The sequence below is a fragment of the Cinclus cinclus genome, chromosome 24 (genome assembly GCF_963662255.1).
Source record: "Cinclus cinclus chromosome 24, bCinCin1.1, whole genome shotgun sequence".
Classification (NCBI taxonomy): Eukaryota; Metazoa; Chordata; class Aves; order Passeriformes; family Cinclidae; genus Cinclus; species Cinclus cinclus.
In genome coordinates this window covers 6,598,721-6,611,894 of record NC_085069.1, presented here as the reverse complement: position 1 = coordinate 6,611,894, position 13,174 = coordinate 6,598,721, and the positions used below count along the sequence as shown (strand labels likewise).

Below are 13,174 nucleotides of genomic sequence, written 5' to 3'. Positions count from 1 at the left end.
GTTCGGAAATCGCGGCGCGGAGTCCCCGCCCGGCCCCGCGCTGTCCCCGGCGCCCCTCGCCCGCCTTTCCCCTCGCGGCGGGTCCGGCAGCACGTCGGGCGGCGCGGGGCGGGGCGGTCGCGGCGGGGCCGATGAGGCCGCCCGGGGCGCCGCGGGATGTGGCGCTGGATCTGCCGCCCGCGCTGAGCGGCCCCGCCGCCACCATGGGAGCGAGCGCGGCCGCGGGGCTGCCCGAGCGCCTCCGCCTGCCCGTCTGCTTCCTCGGCGTGTTCGCCTGCTACTTCTACTACGGCATCCTGCAGGAGAGCATGTGAGGGACACCGCACCGGGGACACCGCGGCGGAGCGGGGCGCGGGGCTGGGGGGACGCGGGACGGGAGGGGCTGAGGAGTGACGGGGCCGGGAGGACACGCGGGGCTGGGGGCCCTGCAGAGGAGGGAGCGGGGCAGAGCCGGACCCGGCCGGGGCGCTCCGCTCATTCCCGGTGCCCTGGGTTCTCTCCCCGGTATCACCGGTGCGTGTTCCGCTCTGACCCCGATGTCCCCGGTGCCTGTTCCCGGTGTGTTCCCGGTGTCCGTCCCGCAGCACCCGGGGCCGTTACGGGGAGGGAGCGAAGCAGGAGAAGTTCAAGTACGCGCTGAGCCTGGTGTTCATCCAGTGCGTGATCAACGCCGCCTTCGCCAAGCTCCGTAAGTCCGGCACTCCCGGGGCCGCTGCTGTCGCTGTCCCCGTCCCCGCTGTCCCCGTCCCCGCTGTCACTGTCCCTGTCCCCGCAGTGCTGCGCCTGGTGGACACGGCCCGGCCGGACCGCACTCGGGGCTGGCTGTACGGGGCCTGCTCCCTGTCCTACCTGGGTGCCATGGTGTCCAGCAACGCCGCGCTGCAGTTCGTCAGCTACCCCACCCAGGTACGGCCGGGACACCGAGGGGACACAAGCTGTGACACTGAGGGGACACTGGCTGTGACACCAGCCCCAGCTCTCATTTTCCTGGGGTCCCTTTGGTGTCACTGGGGATGCAGGGAGGGGCTGAGCAAGCTCCCAAAAGGGAGAGGGAATCCTCCAGAACTGGGGGGTTGTTAATTGGGGTATTTCCCTTGGAGGCAGCTGCTGAACTTTCACTCTTGGGTCTCAGCTGCCCCAAGAGGATTTTGGGGTCTCATTTTGGGGTGTGGATCGTTAACACCCATCTTCCCTTCCCAGGTCCTGGGCAAGTCTTGTAAACCCATCCCAGGTGAGAGAATTCCGTGGTTTTTTTGGGGGCTTTGTGGGGATTTCTGTGCCTCCAGCAGCCTCTCATCTGTCAGAGCCACCTTGGACTGGGGCTGATTTTAGGGAGGGCTTTGGGATCAGTTTGAGAGGTTCTTTCTCCCCAGCCATGATTTGGGAACGACTTTGTAGGGATTTAATTGCCATGAGTGAATTTTGGGGGCAGTTTTTGACCTCCTTCTCCCCAGTGATGCTGCTGGGGGGGGGGGAAGAGGGTGACTTTGTGGGGTTTAATTACTGTGGGTGGATTTTAGGGGCAGTTTTTGACCTCCCTTGTCCCCAGTGATGCTGCTGGGGGTGACCCTGCTGAGGAAGAGGTACCCCCCAGCCAAGTACCTGTGTGTGCTGCTCATCGTGGCCGGCGTGGCCCTGTTCCTCTACAAGCCCAAAAAAGGGACAGGGGACACCGAGCACGTCTTTGGCTACGGGGAGCTGCTCCTGGTGAGTGCAGGGACCCCACAGGGCCGGGCCTTGGGGTGGGAGGCACACCTGGGAGGAGCACTGGGGAACTCAGTTGGGATTTAGTCCTGGGAATAAAGCCTGGCTCTCAGGTGGGATTTACTTGTGGGATTAACTCTGGGTGTCAGGTGGGATTTATTCCTCAGATGGGATAAATTCCACTTTTTCAGGTGGGATTTACACCTGGGATAAAGTCCGGGCTCTCAGGTGTGCCTTGGAGCTGTGGCAGGACAGGTGGGGGTGAGAGGAGCCTTCCTTTGCTCTGCACACCCCGTTGTTGTTGTTGTTATTATTATTATTATTATTATTGTTATTGTTGTTATTATTATTATTATTATTATTATTTATTATTATCCCTTAACAACAGCCCCCATTAAGTGCCCTCGTTAGCAATCCCCATTAACAGCCCCTGTTGGTAACTGCTGTAAAAATGGGGGAATTGGCATTTTCCCTGGGGAGAAGAACCAGGGTCTGATGCTGTCCCGTCTGTCTGTCTGTCCCGTCTGTCTGTCCTGTCTGTCTGTCCCGTGTCCATCCCTGGATCCCCTGTCTGTCTGTCTGTCTGTCCCGTGTCCATCCCTGGATCCCCTGTCTGTCTGTCTGTCCCGTGTCCATCCCTGGATCCCCTGTCTGTCTGTCTGTCCCGTGTCCATCCCTGGATCCCCTGTCTGTCTGTCTGTCCCATGTCCATCCCTGGATCCCCTGTCTGTCTGTCTGTCCCATGTCCATCCCTGGATCCCCTGTCTGTCTGTCCCGTGTCCATCCCTGGATCCCCTGTCTGTCTGTCTGTCCCGTGTCCATCCCTGGATCCCCTGTCTGTCTGTCTGTCCCATGTCCATCCCTGGATCCCCTGTCTGTCTGCCTGTCCCGTGTCCATCCCTGGATCCCCTGTCTGTCTGCCTGTCCCGTGTCCATCCCTGGATCCCCTGTCTGTCTGTCCCGTGTCCATCCCTGGATCCCCTGTCTGTCTGTCCCGTGTCCATCCCTGGATCCCCTGTCTGTCTGTCCCGTGTCCATCCCTGGATCCCCTGTCTGTCTGTCTGTCTGTCCCGTGTCCATCCCTGGATCCCCTGTCTGTCTGTCTGTCTGTCCCGTGTCCATCCCTGGATCCCCTGTCTGTCTGTCTGTCCCGTGTCCATCCCTGGATCCCCTGTCTGTCTGTCTGTCTGTCCGTGGCCAGCTGCTGTCTCTGACCCTGGACGGGCTCACGGGGGTGTCCCAGGACCACATGAGGGCTCACTACCAGACCAGCTCCAACCACATGATGCTCAACGTCAACCTCTGGTCCACGCTGTTCCTGGGGGCAGGTGAGGAGCTGGGGCTGGACCCAGCCCTGCCCTGGGCCACTCCCGGGATTGCTTTTGGTGGGGTTTTTGTTTGTTCATAGCCCAGCCCTGTCATCCCCTGGATCTCCCAGAGCAGCTCCTGCTCCAGCTGGGAGCAGAAACCAGATCCCAGGAGGGCTGGGAGATCCCAGAGCAGAAACCAGAGCCCAGGAGGGCTGGGAGATCCCAGAGCAGAAACCAGAGCCCAGGAGGGCTGGGAGATCCCAGAGCAGAAACCAGAGCCCAGGAGGGCTGGGAGATCCCAGAGCAGAAACCAGAGCCCAGGAGGGCTGGGAGATCCCAGAGCAGAAACCAGAGCCCAGGAGGGCTGGGAGCTGCCCCTGCCCATGGCACTGGGGGAGCTTCAAGGTCCCTTCCAGCCCAAACTGTTCCAGGATTAGGCAACAGCACTCCTGATTAATTAATCAGGGACTGTTCTGTTGGAATTTGATCCCGGTTAATGATATTTCTTTCACTAATTAACCAAGAGGGCGATTGCGTCTCCTGCTGCTGTTTCCCCCTTTGTCTGTGGAATTCACTCCCTGGTTTTGGGGGTTCTGACCCCACGTGGGCAGGGAATCCTCACCCAGGGGCTGATCCCGGGCTGTTTTCCAGGGATCCTGTTCACGGGGGAGCTCTGGGAGTTCCTGAGTTTCACGGAGCGTTATCCCAGCATCATCTCCAACATCCTCCTCTTCGGCCTCACCAGTGCCCTGGGCCAGGTCCGTGCCCTGGGCTGGGTCCCACGGGGTCAGGGATGGGATTTTGGCAGTGGGGTTTCCTTCCTTGGGAGGGAATTCCCAGGGAATCTGTGCCTGTCCTGTCCCTGGAGTCCCTGGCTGAGCTCCAAGGTCCCTCCAGCCCATCCCAGCATTCCATAAACCCACTTTAACACATGAAAAAAAACCCAGGATTTGAAGGCAGATCCTTTGGGATTTTTTTCCTGGCAGTCCCAGTGGGGTTTCCTTCCTTGGGAAGGAATTCCCAGGAAATCTGTGCCTGTCCTGTCCCTGGCTGAACTCCAAGATCCCTCCAGCCCATCCCAGCATTCCATAAACCCACTTTAACACATGAAAAAACCCCAGGATTTGAAGGCAGATCCTTTGGGATTTTCCTGGCAGTCCCAGTGGGGTTTTCCTGGCAGTCCCAGTGGGGTTTCCTTCCTTGGGAAGGAATTCCCAGGGAATCTGTGCCTGTCCTGTCCCTGGCTGAACTCCAAGATCCCTCCAGCCCATCCCAGCATTCCATAAACCCACTTTAACACATGAAAAAACCCCAGGATTTGAAGGCAGATCCTTTGGGATTTTCCTGGCAGTCCCAGTGGGGTTTTCCTGGCAGTCCCAGTGGTGTTTCCTTCCTTGGGAAGGAATTCCCAGGAAATCTGTGCCTGTCCTGTCCCTGGCTGAACTCCAAGATCCCTCCAGCCCATCCCAGCATTCCATAAACCCACTTTAACACATGAAAAAACCCCAGGATTTGAAGGCAGATCCTTTGGGATTTTCCTGGCAGTCCCAGTGGGGTTTCCTTCCTTGGGAAGGAATTCCCAGGGAATCTGTGCCTGTCCTGTCCCTGGCTGAGCTCCAAGGTCCTTCCAGCCCATCCCAGCATTCCATAAACCCACTTTAACACATGAAAAAACCCCAGGATTTGAAGGCAGATCCTTTGGGATTTTCCTGGCAGTCCCAGTGACGGGAGCTCTGTTGTCTTGGGGCAGAGTTTCATCTTCATGACCGTGGTGTATTTTGGACCCCTGACCTGCTCCATCATCACCACCACCCGCAAGTTCTTCACCATCCTGGCGTCCGTGGTGCTCTTTGCCAACCCCATCAGCCCCGTGCAGTGGGTGGGCACCGTCCTGGTGTTCCTGGGTGAGTGGGGCAGGAAAATCCCTCCCGTTAAAATGGGAAACGTAACTCGCAGACGGCTGGGTTTGAGTGTGGGGAGGTGGTGGTGGTGGGAAGAGTTTTCATCAGGAGGGAAATGAGGGGAGGAGGATGTGAAATGGATTGTGTGGGATAGGAACGGTGGAAGATGAAATAATAGGAGTAATGTAAAATGAAAGGATGAAAGAGATTAAATTATATGGGATGGAAGTAGTGAAATAAAGTAGTAGAAATGGTATTAAATAAAAATATTGAAGGTATTATATGGGATGGAAGTAGTGAAATAGAGTAATAGAAATGATATTAAATAAAAATATTAAAGGTATTATATGGGATGGAAGTAGTGAAATAGAGTAATAGAAATGATATTAAATAAAAATATTAAAGGTATTATATGGGATGGAAGTATTGAAATAAAGTAATAGAAATGATATTAAATAAAAATATTAAAGGTATTATATGGGATGGAAGTATTGAAATAAAGTAATAGAAATGATATTAAATAAAAATATTAAAGGTATTATATGGGATGGAAGTATTGAAATAAAGTAATAGAAATGATATTAAATAAAAATATTAAAGGTATTATATGGGATGGAAGTATTGAAATAAAGTAATAGAAATGATATTAAATAAAAATATTAAAGGTATTATATGGGATGGAAGTAGTGAAATAAAGTAATAGAAATGATATTAAATAAAAATATAGAATAGAAATAACATAAAATATAATAGAAATAATATAAAACAAAAATATTAAAGTTATTAAATTATATAAAATAGAAATAATATAATAGAAATAATATTAAGTAAAAAGATAAAATATAAATAATGTAAAGATGTAGTAATACAAATAATACATAGCTATAATAATATAAATAATAGATAGCTATAATAATATAAATATATAAAATATATTAAAGTATAGAATAAAAATAAAATAAAAATATAAATAATGTTAAAGTATAATAAATAAAAATATGATGTAAAATATAGAATATATAAAAATACAGAATAAAACAAAATAGTAGCAATAATAGAAAAGAAAAATATAAAATAGAAATAATATAAAGTGTAATAATATAGAAAATAAAAATATAAAATATAGAATAAAATATAATAAAATAAAAATAGGAAATAAAAATATAAAACAAAGAATATTAAAATATAATAAATAAAAATATGAAGTAAAATATAGAAAATGTAAAAATATAGAATATAATAATAGAAATTATACAAAATAAAAATATAAAATCGAAATAATATACGATAATATAAACATTAAATAAAACTATAGATTATAAATAATATAAAATATTAATATAATTTATATAACTATATATAATATAAAACAATATAAAATAGAAAATAATACAAATATAATATAAAAATAATATAAAAGTATAAAATAATGTGTAAATATATATAATAATAATAATAATATATAAGTAAAATAAACTAAACTAAGAGGAAAATAACAAATAAAAATTTGGATTTTCTGCCTGAACACTCTGCTGCTCCTCAATAGTCAAACAAAAGATTGAAAAAATAAAAATAAAATTATTATACATACTGAACCCACAAGTTTAAAAGAAAAATTCTTAAAATCCCCTCACGTTTATGAGCTGGCAACCTAAAGCAGTAAAAGTTGAGACTTCCCTTTCTCTTCCATCAGATTTTCAGTAACTTTGTTCACTGCTTTGTAATGAACAAGTTTGCATTAAAAAAAAAAAAAATTCTTTTTTATTTCATGGAACCGTTTTGTTTAAACTCATTTAAACCCAACCAAGAAGATTTAGAAGTAACAGGAGTTTGCACCAATGCCAGGTTTTATGTAAAAAAAAAATAACAGGGAAAAGAACCAGTTTCTGACAATAAAATAATGCAAATATTTGCTTTAAAAAAATGGTTTTTTCCTTACATTTTTAGGTGCCTTCTGCTTTGTAGAGATGTTTTTGATTGAGAATCTGAATGGAAAAGTTAACTGAGAGCTCCTCAAGGACACTCAGGAGGCAGCACCAACAAATCCATTCAGTGCTTTTCCCCCAGCTCCTCCATTTGGGAATATTCAACTGGATTTATTTATATTTTTATTTATTTTTTTTTTCTCCCCAAAATTCCCACCTTCCTGCTGGTTTGAAGAACACAAACTTTGTGTTTTTTGTCTCCTCACAGGCCTTGGACTCGATGCCAAATTCGGGAAGGGGGTGAAGAAGACGTCGCACTGAGATCCCCACATTTGGAATGAACTTTTAATTTATTGTCTTGTACCTCAGAATCTGGCGTGGAACTGGACTCAGCACAGGGAATCAGAAGGAAGCCGTGTGGGATTTATTTTTGAGTTTGCTTTGGTTTGGTTTTTAATTCTAGATCGTCTCTAAAATGGAATCCTTTAGTCTGAGGTGTAATTCAGCTTTTTTTGTGTAATCAGAGCTGCCCCCCCCTCCCCAGGGCTGAGCAGCAGCAGCAGATCCTTGCCTTAACAGGAAAACACAAATCCTTCCTGTCTTTATTAAAGAAAACCAGACAATGGCCACTTCTCCAGGATTTTCTTTGGGGGTTTGGCTGATTTGGGTGGGGGGGGAATGATGCCAGTCCTTTGGGGTGATTAAAGCTTTGCTTGGAGCTACCCCCTTCCAGCTTTGGGGTTTTCCAGAGGCTTGGAGCAGCCCCTTGGATTTTCTCCTGCTGGGATGTGGCAGCAGGGAAATCCTGGATGTTGCCCCAGCCCTGTCCTGGCTCCCAGGAAATGAGAATTCCCCAAATTTGGGGCAGCTCTGGGGCTGAAGCCCCTGGATCTCCCCTCCCATCCCGTGGGATCCCCCAGGAGGAATTCCCAGAGCAGCTCTGACATTTCCCCTGGACAGGAGCAGCTCTCTGGGATTCCCAACCCTTCCCAAAGAGCCTTTGGGATGTTCCTGCCTGGATCCAGCTGTCCCTCAGAATAAACCCCAAATCCTTGTGTGGGATTCAAGGAATTTCCATCCTCTGCTGCCTTTTCTTCTCCTTCTGTTCCGTGGGTTTTGGGCTTTGCTCCTTTTTCCCAACCTGAGGCAGGGCTGGGACTGGGGGGAAATGTCAGGAAACTCTTTCTGTCCCCAGGGAAGGGTAAAAGGGATTTTAATTCCTGCTGCCAAGGCCTGATGGATTTATTCCCAGGGAAGCCCCAGCCAGCCCTGGAGCAGTCTGGGATGTGTCTGGATGGGATTTTTGGGTCCCTTCCAGCCCCAACCATTCCATGATTCCCGGTCCTAGTGCAGCTGGAGACAGCTCAGAATTCCTAAGGGACAAATCCCAGCGTCTCCACAGCTCTCTGGGCTTCCCCAGCTCTGGCTCAGTCCTGGCTTGGACCAAACCTTCTCCAGTTCATGGGATGCAAATCAAGATAAACGAAAGATTTGGGGATTTTCCAGCCCTGGGAGCTCCCTCTGCCTGGGCAGCTTTGGGATAAGGAGATCTTTCCCAGCAGGAATTTCGGGGCAGGAGTGAAGCTCTGCAATGCTCCTGGGCTGGACAATCCCGCAGGGAATTCCTGGGATTTGTTCGGTGCCTCGGGCAGGTGCAGATCGCCAGGGCCGAGCTGAGCAGCTCTCAACCGATCCCGTTTTTCCTCTCTCCCGTTTGTTTTTGTTTTGTTTTTTTTGTCGACTCCAGATCCCAATTTTCTCCCGTTCCGACTCAGTTACCGGCAGGGGGAACTCTGCTTTCAACCATTCCCTACAAACACCAGCAAAACCCCCCCCCAAAAAAAGCGGCTCCTCTGCGCTCCCTGCTCGAGCTGCGCTGCTGGAGCCAAACCCAGCTGCAAATCCAGATTTTCTCCAGATTTTTCCCTCTTTTTTTTTTTTTTTTTTTTTTTTTTTTTGTGTGTGTGTTTAATCCTTCCCGGCCACCAGCAGAGCCCCCTGGAGCCGGGTTTGGAACTGGAATCGTCCCCCTCCTCCTTCCATGGAAAAGATTCCCGCTGGAATTGTCCCGGGAAGCTCGGCTGGGTTCGGGGGGATCAGAACCGAGCCCGCAGCTGCTCCGGGAAGGTGAGCTTGGATTGAGGAGGGAGCTGAGCCCCGGCACCCAGGGGGGAATTTGGCAGCTCTGCTCCCTCTCCTTTCATCTCTGCTTCTCCCAGCTCCTCCTGCAGCTCCAGCAGCAGATGGTTCAAAAAAAAAAAACCAAACCCAAATGTTTGGAGAGGGGAGGTGGAGGGGACTGGATTTTGGGGTATTTTGTAGGGATGGAGATAGTTCTGGAAGTGATCATTTTTCTGGTGGTGGGTGAGGAATTGTTCCCTTGGAATCTTGGTGTTCCTCTGAAATACCCCGAGGGGTGCTTTGGGGACAGTAAGGAAAGGGTTCCAGGCTGGTGAATGATTTGATGGTTTAATGATTTGACGATTTGCTTCCCTGCAGGTTTGGTTTAATTGTCCCCACGTGGAATCAAATATTGGGATTTTCCCTCCATAAAAATCCCTGTTTGGAGACCCCGGGGGGGACTTGGAGGCAGCCCTGGGGTAGGAGCAGAGGCCTCTCCCCATGACCAGCAGAAAACTCTGCTCCAAATACCCCAAAACCTGAATATTCCCAGGCAATAAACCTCTCATTTATTAATTTTTGTTGTGACCGTGGCTGGGAAAACAAACCCCAGGCATGGTTTGGGTTGGGAGGGAGCTGGGCTGGAGCTCCCACACAGCTCCTGTTTGTGGGGAAAAGATCTCAGAATAAATTTGGGGGACTTGGGGACAAAGCTCTGGGCCCCTCCCAACCCCGCAGGTTTGGGGAGAGGGAAACAATTCCACAGCAGGATCAGGTTTTAATGAGTCCGGGATCAAAAGCAGCCTGGAAAACAAGAGCAGCCTCATCAGGAGCCGCTGCTAACGAGCAGCAAAGCCCCGCTCAGGGCTGGGGGAGCTGCTGCCGCTGTCGATTGAAAGGCTGAGTTCCTCCTCTCCTCCAAAATCAGCTTTGATGCGCCTCCAATCCAGGTAAAAATAGCAACCCAGCAGATTCCCTGCAATTAAAACCTCCGGGGCAGGGCTTGTTTGAAGCGGTGTTTGTTTTCTCCCAAACAAAATTGGTTTTTAATCGTGGCAGGCGGCGAGGACTGGGCAAAGGTTTCTTGAGGTGTTTGGGAGTCAGGGAAGGAAATTTGGGTGGGAAATGTGCGGAGCAGGGAACTCGGACTGGTTTAAGAGGGGCTGTCCCAGCCGAACAGCAGTAATTCTATGCTGGAAGGGCTGAATTTACGGCTGTAATTCCAGAGTGGGTTTGGGTTGGAAGGACGTCAAAGCTCATCCACTTCCATCCAGGTGGCTCCAGCCCGGCCTGGGATCCAGGGGCAGCCACAGCTTTTCTGGGAATTCCATCCCAGCCCCTCCCCACGCTCCCAGGCAAGGAAAATCCACCTGAACGAGAATCCTGTAACCCTCTGGATTCCTGCCTTGAACCTGCAAGGAACGCATTTCCCAACCCTTTTCCATACCTATGCAAAAAACATCAGTGTTTGATTTATTTCTGTGAAAGACACCGATATTTTATTTATACACAGAAACAAGCTGCTTAACCTCTCTGCACTGCAGGAGTTCCTGAGGGAGGGAGCACACTCCTGCATTCCCAGGGAAGGGAAGGTGGCCCTGCTGGGCTCAGCCTGTGGCTCGGCTTCGGGTGTCAATCCCTGGAGAAGGGGCTGGGGCTGCAGCACCCAGGTTTTGATGTGAACCTCTGGGTTACGGCACCCAGGTTTTGGTGTGAATCCCTGGGTTACGGCACCCAGGTTTTGGTGTGAATCCCTGGGTTACGGCACCCAGGTTTTGGTGTGAATCCCTGGGTTACGGCACCCAGGTTTTGATGTGAATGTCTGGGTTACGGCACCCAGGTTTTGGTGTGAACCTCTGGGTTACGGCACCCAGGTTTTGGTGTGAATCCCTGGGTTACGGCACCCAGGTTTTGATGTGAATGTCTGGGTTACGGCACCCAGGTTTTGGTGTGAACCTCTGGGTTACGGCACCCAGGTTTTGGTGTGAATCCCTGGGTTACGGCACCCAGGTTTTGGTGTGAATCTCTGGGTTACAGCACCCTGGCTCTCCATCCCCCTTCCCTGCAGGGCTCTCAGCCCTTCCAGGGCTCAAGGATTCCAGGATCCAGCAGCTCTGCCCATCCTCAGCCCCCTCAGCACCGAGTTCCCACTGCAAGGTGACAGAGCCAGGTCTGCTGTGACAGGAAAATCTCCAGAGGGGCTGGGAGGAGCAGGAATTCTGTGAGGGATGGAAACACCCCAGCGCCAGCAGGAGAGAATGGAATCTTAATTGGCTGTAGGCAAAATATGACCACTTAACAGTTAAACCATCAGAGCCTGTGATATCCACATTATTTAACAATTTAAATTTAACGTGAACCAAGCATCTCCCCAAACCCAGCAAGGATTCCATGTCAATTCCATGGCACAGCATTCCTGGTGCTCTCCGGATGGGAAATGGGCTCCACAGGTGCCCCTGGCACGGGCAGGGGGGAGCAGCACCTTGCACTGCTTCCGTGAGTGCCACACGAATTAAAGCCTCGTTAAATCTCCCCCGTGACTGAGCTGGGCTTTGTTTGGAGTGGTGTTCGTTTGGGTTCATAACAGAGCTGGCAAATCCAGGAAATCATGAAATAACTGCGTTTTTATCCTCTCCTGATCGGGGAGTTTAATTAGCGCTGCATTTTCAATAGCTCTGATGCCGACGTGCCGCAGATCCTTCCTGGATAAGGGGATAATGATTGGAATCCTGTCCTGGAGGCTGGGCTGCTCCTCTTCATCACGACACAGAAACGCTGGCAGCTCTCTGCAGCTCAGCCTCTCCCTAATTACATTTCTGGAGTTTTAGTAAATTGAAAGGGAAAACGCACGAACAAAATAATTAAACCCGAAGAGGAAGTGAATATTAAAAAGCAGCAGCTAGTTAAAATTCTTGCACACAGCTCGTCTCAGAGCTTGGTTTAATCAGCTTCCCGTGGAAATCAAATTGAGAGGGGTGACACCTCCAAACCTGGGCTGGGGGCAGCATTTGGTGTCCCTTGTCCCAGGGAAATGCCACTTGTCTGATGCCATCCAGGTGGGAATCGTCCCTGGGGATTCAGAGCTCTCACCTCACACACACCAAAATCCCCATCCGAATATCCAGGGTTCCAATACCTGGAATTGTTTATTTATCACACAATTGTGTCCCAGACACGAAGAAGTGACAATAATTCTCTTCTTTCAGCCACCGTGGGGGACAGAGCTGAGCCTAAATAACTTTTGCAAAGGGAGGAGAGGTGAAATTCCACCTCTGCTTCTACAGGTGCCCAATTTCATTTCCCACTTCCCAGGAACAAGAAAATTTTGATCAGGAGAACCTGAAACAGAACTTGACTTCCCCACTGCAGAGTGACACTTGGCCAGTGGTGGATTAAAGGAGAATTTCTGTTTGTTCTGGATACAGAGAGCCTGCCGGGGAGGAGGGGGAGATCTCTTTGTTGTCTGCAAAACTGCTGCTGTGATTTCCTCTGCTACTCCAGCTCAGAGAGGAGAAACGCGTCACTAAAGCCCCACAGCTTAGGTGGGAATATGAAATGGGAACGGGAAGGGGGTGAAAAGCGGTTTCCAGGAGAAATGGGAATGCAAGCACCAAGCCTGCAGCTCACAGAGCCAGCATCACCTGCTGCTCTGTCACCACGAGCAGCACTTGGGGACACCAAGGAATGCAGCAGCATCCAAGGACTGCTCAGGACTTGGAGGAGACACTTGAGAATATTCCAAATAATCCAGGAGTCAGCCATGGGGGGATGTGGCAGCCCCTGGCCAGCAGCAGCAGTTCTCACCTGGAAGAAGGAGAGAGAAGACAAAAATATTTTGCATTTGCCATCTCAGTAAGCATGGCTGTGCTGTAGGAACCTGGGTGATTCTGTTATTGGGGTGGTTTGTAATGGAATTAATTCACCCTGAGGCTGAGAAGCAGCAGGAGGGGAAGGCTGGCTCTGGATAAGCTTCTTTACAAATATTCAGGTAATTAAGGATTGGTGACAATGACATCTCTGCCTCACTGGTTACAAACCACTACGAAGTAGCAGAGAAGATCCGTACCAATTAATTAATTAATTAATTGCTTCCTTTGCTGAAAATGTATAAATAAGTAAAAAAGTTTTGTGTCAGCATGGGTGTGGGGGAACTTTGTCAGCCACACACGACCCTGGGCAAAGACGAAGGCAAGGCCTGAGTCGATAACACCAA

The 13,174-nt window shown here is 49.5% G+C and overlaps 1 protein-coding gene across 2 annotated transcripts; it reads left to right on the top strand.

The window, feature by feature from the left end:
- Window positions 1–138: 138 nt before the first annotated feature.
- SLC35B1 (solute carrier family 35 member B1) lies at window positions 139–7,465 on the top strand. Of its 2 annotated transcripts, XM_062508324.1 has the most exons (9): window positions 139–310; window positions 585–688; window positions 776–906; window positions 1,201–1,231; window positions 1,550–1,707; window positions 2,906–3,032; window positions 3,666–3,772; window positions 4,765–4,918; window positions 7,109–7,465. In XM_062508324.1, the coding sequence occupies exons 1-9, from the start codon at window positions 204–206 to the stop codon at window positions 7,159–7,161; spliced, it is 972 nt and encodes a 323-aa protein (XP_062364308.1). In that variant the 5' UTR covers window positions 139–203; the 3' UTR covers window positions 7,162–7,465. The 2 variants fall into 2 exon arrangements, with proteins under 2 accessions (XP_062364308.1, XP_062364309.1); XM_062508325.1 differs by lacking the exon at window positions 3,666–3,772 and having other exon boundaries at window positions 146–310.
- Window positions 7,466–13,174: the final 5,709 nt, after the last annotated feature.